The sequence below is a fragment of the Apaloderma vittatum genome, unplaced genomic scaffold, assembly GCF_000703405.1.
Source record: "Apaloderma vittatum isolate BGI_N311 unplaced genomic scaffold, ASM70340v1 scaffold32170, whole genome shotgun sequence".
In the NCBI taxonomy this organism is placed as follows: domain Eukaryota; kingdom Metazoa; phylum Chordata; class Aves; order Trogoniformes; family Trogonidae; genus Apaloderma; species Apaloderma vittatum.
In genome coordinates, this window is record NW_009694594.1 from 21,250 (window position 1) to 33,539 (window position 12,290).

The 12,290-nt window shown below is 40.9% G+C and overlaps 1 protein-coding gene across 2 annotated transcripts in view; it reads right to left on the reverse strand.

Moving 5' to 3' along the window:
• The window catches only part of LOC104272917 (death-associated protein kinase 2-like), a 37,377-nt gene that overhangs the window by 18,088 nt on the left and 6,999 nt on the right, over nt 1-12,290 (reverse strand). For both annotated transcript variants that reach the window (XM_009868045.1, XM_009868038.1), the window contains exon 2: nt 1,576-1,797. In XM_009868045.1, the coding sequence (XP_009866347.1) occupies nt 1,576-1,797 (222 nt within the window). The remainder of the gene's footprint in view (nt 1-1,575; nt 1,798-12,290) is intronic.

Sequence of the window (12,290 nt, forward strand, 5' to 3'; positions counted from 1 at the left end):
CCTTATTCCCACGGCAAACAACAGAGCAAGCAAATGAGAGTTTTGCTCTTCCTTCAAAGTCTAATAAAAGACAAATGATAATACTGCTCTACTTCTTGGAAACAGCTGTTTATTTTGCACAGATAACTTGTTACTTACCAGTAGAGGAGACTCGTGTATCAATCAAACCTGCCTTTAGACTGCTTCGCTTGGGCAAAGCAGCCTCAAGGCAGGGCCCAGGAGACAGAGAACAGCAAAGTCACAAAAAGCTCTGGGGAGCGTAGCCCTAACGATGTGCACAGGGGCGGGCAAACCACGTACCTGCTAAACTGCGCTTAACAGCAGTGGACCTGACAATGCTCTTCCTGCTCTTGAACAGTTGTGTTATAAGAGATCACATTTCTAGTCTGTGCTCTGCATCAGTCTCAAAAGTTTCACCTCAGTTTCATCAAACATACAGGAAGGGTAACAGGGTGTAAGAAACAGCTGATGTCTTTGGGATGTAGTATTTCTAGGCTGATTAAACAAACATCCAAATAGAATTCAAGCAGGCAATTTAATAGCTATTGCAGAGATTGGCAATTTTGCTACTGCTTCATAGTCTAATAAACCAGCATATGTGTACATAGTAACACCTATCAGCCAAGTTCACTCACTTCCTTTCCAGTCAGTAAGATTAAATACAGACAAAAGCATCAAAGGTGACTCCCTAAAATGCAAACTCTTTCATTCAGGCAGGAGCCCACACAGGTTCTGCAGAATAAGCCACTGTCCTCTCAGCCTACTCAGCAAAGCTGCTGCAAGCTAGTTTTAAATCTCTTCTTAAACAGCACAAACCAATTTGCATTACATAGCCAAAGGTATCTGATGGTCATCCTAAATCAGCCACCTGTCTATCCAATGGGTCACAGTTCAGGAGCGAGGTCACAGCAGTCCAGAGACCTCCCCCTCCCTTGGGAGGTTCACTTGTCAGAAGGACCTAAATGGCAGGGATTTTCCCCCATCACATGGCAGTACAAAAGAAGAGCAAGCAGCTTTCATCCCCTCCCATCCTGCTGCTATTCATCCTCAACAGTCAAAGTCTAGGGATTAAAAAAAACGCCTCCCCTTCCCTCCTCCCCTCTTCTCCCCTAGTGTCTAAATGAGGAAAATACAGAAATAGTGAGAAAGGCGGCAAATTTTGCAAAGGACTGGATGGCTTCACATGCCTTGGGAGAGATGAAAGCAGAAAGAAAAAGGAAATGAGTATTCGGAGGCCATTTGCACTTCCTCCAAGGTTCAAGTCAGGGCAGCATTAGGTAGAGGTGAGGTAATGCCTCTGTTCCTAAACTGTTTTCAAATTCATAACACTCCCTGGCTCAGTAACAATGGCCTTTAGCTGACATTAAGATGCACCTGTATCCCCAGGGCACATGGATGAACTGGGGGGGCCTGTTTACCAGCAGCCTCCTCCAAATCTCCTGCCAAGATCTGTGAGGCATGAGAGCACAACAGCTCCGTGTTCACAGCACCTCCAAGCTCTGGCAGACTCTGCAGCCCTTTCTGGTTCTTATTTACCTCATCTGACCCTGGGGGACAGGAAGTCCCCTTACTCACAGCTCAAGGATGAGGACCACATCCGTCTTGTTCTCATAGATGTCATGCAACTTGATGATGTTGGCATGCAGAATCTGCTGCAGAATAGTAACCTCCCGTTCAATTTCCTCACGTGTCACTCCACGACGGCTGGCCCGACTCTGACGTTTTTTAATGAACTTTGCAGCATACTCCATACCAGTGCTTTTTTCTCGACATTTCTTCACTATGGCAAACTGGCCACTGCAAGGACAAGAAGAAAACAAAAATTCTCTTAAAGCTTTCCTACAATCGCAGCTTCCCAAATAAGCCATTCATATACAAAGCTGGATCCTGCAACCCCTGAGCAACGCTGCTAACCATAGAACAAGCTTTTTTTTAGTCCAATAGTGAGGACTCTCAGAATTCTGCAGTTAAAGTCACTGGAGCATAACAAGGTAGCCTCCTGCTGTGTCTGAAATTTAGCAAAACCAAGCAGTGTCTGAAAAGAAGGGAAGACAGATGTGACGATCTCTAAAAACCAGTTCATGTCTAAATGAATAAAATCGGTCTCAAAGGTTCAAATTACCACTCCTTCACAGGCTCAAGCCATTCAGGTCTGCAACACACCACTGGATGTTCTGAAAGGACACACACACATTGAAGTATTTCCCGTAAGAATAATCTCTCAGAAAAGAACTCAAAGGATTGATAACCCTGTGGAAACATAGAACTGGCCTCCAGCAACCAATTTTCACATAAGAGAATGGTTTATTCATACGGCTGCACTTCACTTGATAATTTAGCTGTAAATGTAACTACAGTAAGTGCAGCTTTCTCACTGCACCTCAAGGATAAAGAATTTCCCACTGTTCCAAATAGTAAAGCAGCTGCATTAAAGTTTAAAAGGCCCGTAGCTGCTACTCATCAATAAAATTTTCCTCATTGTGGCTCCTAAAGCAAGATATTCCAGTCCAACTGTAATATTCCCCCCTTATCTCCCAAGAGCGAAACACTGGGAGGCCAGATGATTAACTCAAATACTACCAGCCCTGCAGGCTGCAGCCTTATGTCAGGGGTGGGAATTTTTAACGAGACAGTTGTTACTGACTCTTCAATAGCAAAGTAGGGGACCCTGCTTTGTTCTCCTTTGTGTAAGCTTTTCTTTCTTCATCACACTCAAGGGGCATTGCTTGAACTTAGAGAAGGCACCGTGACCACAGAGTTGATGTTCCCTCCTTCTCAACTGTCTTTTGAAAAAATAACTGTAATCACGACGAGGGATGTCTTATCAAAATTAAGGATGAAAGGTAGTGCGCAGCTAAAGGAGGATCTGAGTAATACCAATTCTACATAAGGCAAGAATGTGGAATGAAACAGTGATAATTCAGAGGATCCTTTTGTTCATCCCATTTGAAAGGGACAAGAACAAATGTGTTGTATCTTAGAAATGCTTAATCACACTAAAATCATCACGGGCATACAAACGAGAAAATTAAGTCATTATATCATACCATGTGTTTGCATATGCACAGGATCGCTCATTAGATTCTGCAGCTTTTTAGGTTTGATTTAGTTTTGTAATACCCAAATTAAGCAATGAGTAGTGGGCATATAGATATTAACTCCTTCGGTTGATTAAATGAAGATAGACAAATACCTGTAAGTCTGAAGTTACGTGGAAATTATATGGCTTGAATTTTCATCACAAACTCTAAATCTCAAGTAGTCTTAACTAAAATCAAGTTAAGATAAAGATTCTCCACAGAATTCATGCAAAATTTGCCTTGTTTGGACACAAACACTCTCCAATTCTCCACTAGTCCTTAGATCTTAAAAAGATGAAAATCAAAACCTCACAAGTTCTACAAAAAAGAAAACCTAGGTTAAAGCACAAAAAGCACTGATGTTAATTCTTTCAAACAAAACTGATGCAAACAGACTCGCTGCTCTCCTATCTCAAGTACCTCCAACTCAGTTAACAATGAGGAGTAAAAATATGTGGTTCTGACATAAACTTAAGTCAGTCCAAACATAAACAAGGTCAGTTCATTCCATTCAGGATGCGTTTCATTCACTTACTGCTCTCTCTCACTGCTCAATGGGAAGCCCAGTATTCTCCTTGATTCAGTGATTTCAATAACTTTCATACGAAGAATAAACTACACCGATTTTTAAACAAATATGTATATTTTGATGAACCTTCTAGCACCTAATGGTACTTCAGATTTTTATTACTTTACCTTTCCATAACTATTAGTGCGGATGTGGACATACTGATGTGTTAAGTACATAAAAAAAAGGGGGGGGGGGACACACTTAATTTGAGCCTGTGGAAAACAAGTATCCAGTGGGGAAACATTTTAGTGGCAAGAACAACTGTCAAGGAAAATTGCTCTAGTAGCAGCATTTGGAGATTGTGTTCGGTAAGTCGAATGGCAGGCTGCTGCTGACAGCTCTGGGAGCAATTTCTCTGCAATAAAATCTTAAACAGTATGAATAGGAGGAAAAATTGTCTTCTTTTGTTTGGAGACTAGTTAAAGGACCTCACAGCCCATCTGCAACCTCAAGTAGCAATAGCCACCTTAAACCTCCTCTGCCAGAAACCACAGGCTGAGGGTTACTTCTTGTTACCTATTTTTCCATTGCTAGATTACAGAAGGGATTTATCAAACTCCCTTTCAACAGAGGGAAAGAAAAAAGACAAGCCCACAGAATCCACCCTGCAAAAAGGGCACGTATGTACCATTACAAACACGACGGTGCTGATGAAGCGCACCACATAGCTGGAGAACGGAGCCCATGGATAAGGTCAGACACTTCAGTCTGCTTTGTATCAGAGTTCAGTACCTCTTGTGGTAACTGGCAAGCTGCAAAGACAGAATAGGACTTTAGTTTAAAAAAGTGTGGCTGAAACTACCGCTTCATGGAAGCTGCCTTTTGATTTGGCAACTTGGTATCAAAGGGGAGCGGAAGAAGAGGCTGTTGGCTGATTTCTGCAGAATGTCAGCAATTGAAAGGCAAGGAATCACAGCTCAATTCCCTGCTCCACCCTTTGCACAGTTATTGGAATGAAAAACATGGAAACTTTAAGTCTATTGTGTGTACTCCATATCCTACCAAGTATTCCTTGGGCAGAAAAGGCTCAGGTTTTCTCAATGAATATCTTTACACCTAGGAGCAGCTCTGTTCTCCCCTGCCTCAATGCACCCTATGTCTGAGATCTCACTCTGCAAAAATTGGCAGGTCTCCAGTCTCCAAACACACCTTTAGTATCAGACATTTCCTTACTCAGAGCTTGCAAGGAAAAGACTCATCTTAGAGATAACATTAACCTTTAACTAACGTCATTTTATCAGCCAGGATCTCTTCCTAAGTATCACAATCACAGTCATAAAATGCAACCCCCCACAACAACTCTGTGAAAGCACCGAGCTGTTATTGTTTTCAGTATTATTATATCCTTCACTAGCTTGGTAAATGAGAGACGCAAGTACAGTTGGAACTTAAATTATGCAGTATACACAGTAATTATATTCAGAACCTTATAATTATAAAATGTACTTAGTGCTTCGTTAATACAGACAGCTCGTTAGAGTCTGTCAAACCTACAAAGGCAAAGAAATTAAAAATGAAAGCTGTCACATGGTGCTCGCTTGCTCTCAGAAGCTAACACTCCATAGCAGAGGCAGCCTCTTATTTCAAAGGGTTCAAGCAGTGCCTGAAGTACTGCTTTTTGTTTCCCTTTTCATACATATCCTGAACAATTCTCAGGAGGGATATGGGAATGGATGGAACAAGGGTACTTCTCCCTTTAGGAATAATCAATCGCAAACAAAATCAAGGCTGCAGCCACTTGTAAAATCCATTAACTCATTCATATTTCTGCCTCCTGATTTTATCATAATGTGCAAACCCCACAGAACTTAGGAGAGTGAAATTCCTGCTACAAAATCCCCAAACTTCTGCTAGAAGAGTTCGTTCTGTAGTGCTGAGAGCTGTTTGTGCACAACACTGGGGATGTCATGGGGTTTTTTGTTTGTTTGTTCATTTTTTGCAAGACATACATCTTGTTTGGTTCAGGCTTTCTCAAGACACATGGTACTAATGTTGCTGTGTTTGCTTCCTTGAATTTTCTCTTGGGACATAAATTTTGTCAGAAGAGTTCAGGGAAAAAAATATTTTATGAGTGCTGATTATGGGAATGAACAGTCACATCTGCATTTAAAAAATCCATTGGTGCTATGGATTTTGTTTAATTAAAAGCTTACAAAAATAATAATAACACAGCATAGGAAATCCTATCTTCTCCTTTTACATACTTAGAGTCTTGGACAATTGTTCACCAGAATATTCATCCCCTTGTAATCTACTATTATCCCCCATGCACGTGTACCCACGAACACACACTATTTGCTCTTGACCCAGTCTCTGTGGCACTACATTTATCCCTTAAAAAAAGCCTTTTGCAGGTAGTTTTTACTGAGACAGTTTGTGACTCAGTAGAAGAGCTTGCAAGCCATAGGGAAAAATACAAATGCACAATTTCTTAGCCTAGGACACTGAGGACAGTTACAATGCAATGACCCACGATAGTGTCTATCACTCACGCTCACCCGTTGCTCACTGCAGCGCACGTCTGCCTTGTTCATGCTTATTCCTAAATTCCCAGGATCTTTATTAAAGCATCAAAGGGTATTGCTAAAGCATTTTCTGACCACATTTGGGACTGCTGTAACAAAGCAGCAGCTGGTGTATCTCTCCATACAGCCAGCCTAACACTTTGCCAAGCACTGATACACTGAAGCACACAAAGAGAAGAGCTAAAGGCAGGAAAAGGGACAAGCAGGGAGAAAAGTCTTTGAATAAACGCTGAAGGGGTGGCATATTGCTCTACTTTTCTACCAGACACAACGAATAGTTCATGTGGAGGTCCATAAAGCTATTAAAAAAAAGCCAAACAGGATGGCTCACTGGTATTTTTCAACCACGGTCAGACACATTTTGGATTTCTTGCTGGCTACGGAGCTTATAAAGTCAAGGACCAAGACAACCGTGTTTCTGCACTTCCTAACGCATTTGCATTCAGCACTTAAGAATCAAATGGCATCAGCTTCCCAAAACGTTCAGTCTAGACTAGGAAAACGTAGAAGGAAGAGAAGTATGCCTCTCCGACATCTGAGCTGACACCAATGAGAAATTAAGCCATTTACTTAATTTCATATGGGGAGTCTGCAGCTGATCTTGGACTTGAAACTAAATTTCACAGCTCAGATGTCCAAATTTCAGCCAAATGACTTTGCCAAAATTCATGTTTTTCAGTATATTGCTGAAATGAAGATGGCTTGGATCATAACCAGCAGTATTTACAACATACATAAGATAAGTGCAGAGCCTGACAGTTCCTAATTTTTCACAATTGTTTTTTTTAACTGAAGTTTGTTCTCTTTTAGAAGTATTTTGGACAGCTGTACAAAAGCCTTGTCACAGATTCAACATAGGCTGTCCTCAACTGTGGTAAAAGCTCAAGAGTATAAACAACAGCAGCTGCAACCTGCCACTTCTAATATAATTAGATACAACATCAAACCCACCCATCATTAATAAGGGAATTTATGCTGGCAATGAAGACAACCTATTATTCGCATTGTTACTATCATGTAGGAGATCTGTCACTGAATAAGAACACAGAGACAATATTACTGGGTGGTTTTGGAGTCTATTTTCAGCAGCATGCCTTAGAGGAGCACAAGTTCAGCGTATTTAATTGTTGTGCAGTTCAGGAGAGGATATGGAAAGCACATGGGGAAGAAAGGAGCTGGACAATCCAGAACAACAAGATAACTTCTTGTTTTTCAAAGTTTGTTTTTAATGTTGTTTCTGGAGGGTAATGCTCTGCAGCAGAATTTGGTGGCTTGAGAGCACGACAGGAGTGCACCCTGCCCAGCTGGCATGACTCGGTGCGTAACAGCGGTATGACTACAGAGCGCTAGAACAAAGAGAGCCTTTAAGCAACTGTTTGTGTAAGTATGGGTTTACATGAACCTTCCTCTGATATTCCAGAAACATCACATCGCCGAGCAGCTGCCATGAAACGCTGAACACTACCTAAACAAAATCCGGAGACGACAGGACAGGTCACCTGACTCCAGTCAGGCTCTCTGAAGCCACAGTGGGGAGAAGTCAGGAAGCTGATTCTGTCTGTCATTTGATAAGAGCAAATCGTTTAATACCAAGCAGATGTTCCCTTTCTGCATGTTCAATCTATTTCTTTATGTTCTGTCTCTATTAATCTTAATTTCATTCATTAAAGAATTCTGAAAAGGAGTGGGGGTTATCTTTTTAGTTCTTAAGATGTCAAATTCCCATAAAACAGTAGAACATGCTGAGAAACATAGTTTACATGGAAATGTGTTTACAAGGAGTTCTCTGAAAAGTGAACCAGAAAAAGGACAGTGCTCTGACATTGTGCCAGTCAAGAGGCAACACTCAATTCCCTAGATGAGCCAGGACAATTTACTGTGGAACAGATTTGTAAGGGATTTTAGGCAGCAACCTCCCACTGACTTCAACGGTAATTAGGTTCTTGCACACTTGATGGGAAAATAACCTCTTAGTCTTTCTGTACTTAATTTTCCTAAGTCTGTAAAATGCAGGTAATGCTACTGGAAAAATGAAATAAAATTCTAAGGGGTAAGCATCCAGCTGTACCTACAAATTCACTTCATATTTCTAGACATCATTAGAATTGCAATTATCGTTATAATTATTTATATTTTTATTCACTAGGTGTCCCTGCACAAGAAAACAAACTACAATAAAACCTAACGGCATCTCTACTAGGCTTTTAACTGCCTAGATGCACGCGCAGACCACTGTGAATGCGAGGGAGTTTAACCCTTGCCGGCTCAGCAATGCCAGCAGGACACGGCCAGGCAGCTGGAGGGGTGCAATCACGGCCTGTTGCACAGAGCAAAACACACAACTACTTGGCCACAAAGTTTTCTTATTTGAACGGTGTCATAAATATCTACTATTCTCTTCTGATGTTGGTTTTGACCTACAGCAGGTGGAGGGAGGTGAAAATTCAAAAAAAAAGTGGAAGTTTCGTCTTGCCACCTGAGGACAGAAACCAGCAATCTAAAGTACACCGAGCTCCAAGAGTACCAACACCGTAACACTGACATCAACACAGTTTGTACTGCGGCACCAGATGGAAAAGTTCATTAAACTAGCGAGGCCGGAAGCAAATGCTTTTAAGGGAAATAGAGATGACCTTCCCTTCGCCTTGATACTCTCCTCCCTCACATGTTTTGTTGTTGCCTACTATGTTTTAACAAGGTTAGACCAAGCTCTTCCTAGCCTGCGCCAGCTCTCGATCAGAAATGCACTTCTCCCAAGATTGAAGCTGAGTTAAAAGAAACTATGGTTGGTATGCCAGCCAGCTGGTTTTAACAGTATAATTAAATTCCGGACAATGTACGGGCCTTGGAGGAAACACACCAGAAGTCTTGAAGCCATACAACGCAGGAAGACAACAGAATTCAAGCCTGACTGCAATTCAGAATTATATTAGACACTGGGAAAGTAAAAGATACATCAGAGAACTTCCATGTTTTTGAGTGACCCTGTTTAAACTGCTTCCTCTCCATGTACTGAGGAAAACAGAAACACCAAGGCCCTGAGCTCAGCTCAGCCAGAAAAATGAGGCAACCTCAGGACTGCTCTCTTGACACACCTACCTTACAGCAATACCTCGAAAACAGCAGCTGTATCCACAGGACAGAACTGACTCACGTTTACATGAAACTACAAACACACAATCCTCACTTAAGATGATTCTCTGTGGAAAAGTAGGGCAAATGTTTGAGTCTCACAGCATCCTTCCCCACTACCCAAAATATGCTCCATGTATCTAAAAGCAAGGTCTGGGGCCCAAGGACATACACGAGACACGACATCACAAAAAACCAACAGCCTACTATAGGAAAGAGCTTACACGAAAACTGAAAAAGTGAGCTTTGACAATACAAGAAGGTGTTTGTGGTTTGAAAAAAACCCATGAATTTTATATTTGTCCTTTTTTCTTCACACTTAAGGCATTCAGTTGTGGGAATGCAAGCCTGAAAGGGTTTATTTGCTATTGCAAACTCTATTGCTATGTCAAAGGACAGAACTCACGTATGTGGTCACTTGTGCTTAGGAAGCCACACAGCTTAGAGATCTGATCTTAGGTTTACTAGAAATCACAAAGTTTGCCAGTCATTGGCTCTCTTTCTCTAACTGGATGATAAATTACGTTCGGTCCCATGACAGCACAAAAAAGAAACCGACACCCTATCCAGCATCACATATTCTCTGAACTCTGAGTCAATGTGATATTTTTAACCCTGAGAAGAATTTTATTTGTGTTTACTGACAACAATCAGTTACTTTACAGTCTATGTCATAAGCCAAGCCAGCTTCACCTTCCATTAGCATCACACTGCCCTTTCTCCAGAATGCTAACAGCATTCTTTGTTTTGATTTCACATAATCTACAGTTAGAGGTGAGCAAAAAATTCTAAAAATATATTATGAAACCACCACATGTAGGCTCTGAAGTTAAGATACATAAATACAGTCATCCGTAATAGTGTCTGGCTAACCTGAATGCTGGGCTTCTCGAGATTCAAGAGGCTGGCTTATTTCATTTCCGTGAAAAAGAGTCATTTATTCTCAGTTACAGCAGTTGTTTTTATTCCAACAGTTACATTCATCATGTCTTTTTGACACTGCTAAATTCAGATGGGTTTTAACTGGCAATCTCGAAGTCTGCATCTTATTAATCTTCCAACTTTTTCATTCCTATTTATTTTTCTTGGAAATACTGCACTAATAATTTTATCCTTTCATGGTTGAATTTTTGTTAACTTTCAAAGCAAAACCCTTGAGAGTTCTTGCCAAATGCCTTTCTTAAAAAAAAATCAAGCCTGAAAAAGACAGTTTCCTCTTAAATTTAAGCAATTAGAGCAATTGCACTACTGCACGTAATTTTATGGAGCTAAATATGCTCCTCCCTCTTTCCATACACTTGAGAGACTTCTGCCAGCTGTCAGTGCACTGGCATGCTCTTCCCAGCAGCAAGGATGGGATTCTGCTGGGAACTTCTATAATTCATTTGCATGCTCTCAGCTCATTTATGGACACAGCTGTGCAAGATTCACAAAATACATGCATAAAAGCACTTCCCTTGAAGTTTCTTGTAGGCATGGCCACGAAGAACTGGAAGCCTTCTGTAAATAGATCATAACAATAATTTCTAGCATGTTCTAATTTTTTTTAGACTTTTTTTTTTTAATAAACCAGGATTTGGTACAGCAAATACTCTGCTGACACCTCTTAGAGCTTCACAGAGAGCTTGAAAAATAAAATAGTCACAAAGGTCACTGTACTTCCTGTTTAAGCTGCAAATAAAAAATGACTTTTGGTTTATCTGGTTTCTGGTTTCCTCCAAACAAAATGCAAATGAAGTGGCCACCTCTCCTAAAGCAATTACACGGAACCTAAACTGTGGCCGATGCCAGATTATGACAGAACGATCTAAAACTTTTCTTAAGAGAGCGTTTAATGAGAATTTTACTTGGCTACTAAACAGTGTATAAATTCTTCATGCATGTGAAAGATACAGAAGTAAATGTCACAATATACTATGGCTTTCTTTTGAACCTTTCACACGAGATTAATACAGAAATATCAGTAATTTACCACATCCCTGTGATACGAATGGGAAGAAAATTTTCATGATATTACCGACAACTAACACGACTCTATTTCAGGCTCACTCAGTGCCCGGGCAGTGTCAGGGTGACTTCTAACAAAACCAGTTAATGCTACATGGAGAAGTATCACAATACCACTACTCTAACAATATGCTCATTTTTAACCCTAATGAGATGCCACTTTTAAACACTCCAGCATTTTCACTCACAACTCATGTTTTTACTAACAGACTGTGCAGTATTCTAGAATACAGTGACTTTACAGGGTAAGTTTCTCTATTCATGACAGGGAAGTGCTGAGCACCTTTGGACATAACGTTGTCTCTGCTCATGTCCCTGCGTGGCTCCTTTCACCCCCATCTCTTTACAGCTCACGCAAAGGTAACCAACACATCCTGGCCCAAAGATGATCTGTGTCCACTGCCAGAGGAGACAGAACAACAGAGGAACACAGACTTAAACAGAAGGATCTAGTTTACTGCAGTAAGTAGAGAGCATATAAACCATTTGAGTTTCAGAGTAAGATTTAATAAATCTAATGCTTCTGGACAACGCTATGAATTATTGTGAGTTATCAATAAAGTAACACGTTATCTGCATTACAGCCAATTAACACCTTAAACATGATTTTTGGGTCATTAGCCCCAAGTCATGAGAAGCCATGCTACCCACTGAATCATCACCAGCATCTTCTGAAGGTGTTTAATGTTTTTTGAAACTTCCCAGTCACGCAGCAGCAAGCCACAGGGCCCTTATCAGCTCCTGAGTTTGGAAGAGCAGAGTCTGCAGATACCGCATGAGCCTGGCATTTCTGGCAAGTTCGCAAGAGCCTGGCAAGCATTTTACATAATCTGAAGTTCAAGAACAAAATGCACATGATAAAATTTTTTCCCCACTTATCACACTTAGCTTTTAAATTGAGTATCAGCTCTCAGAGTGGTAATGAACAGAGTCCAGAGACCTAGGGAAGGTCAAAAGCTGACTCATGCTCAGCAG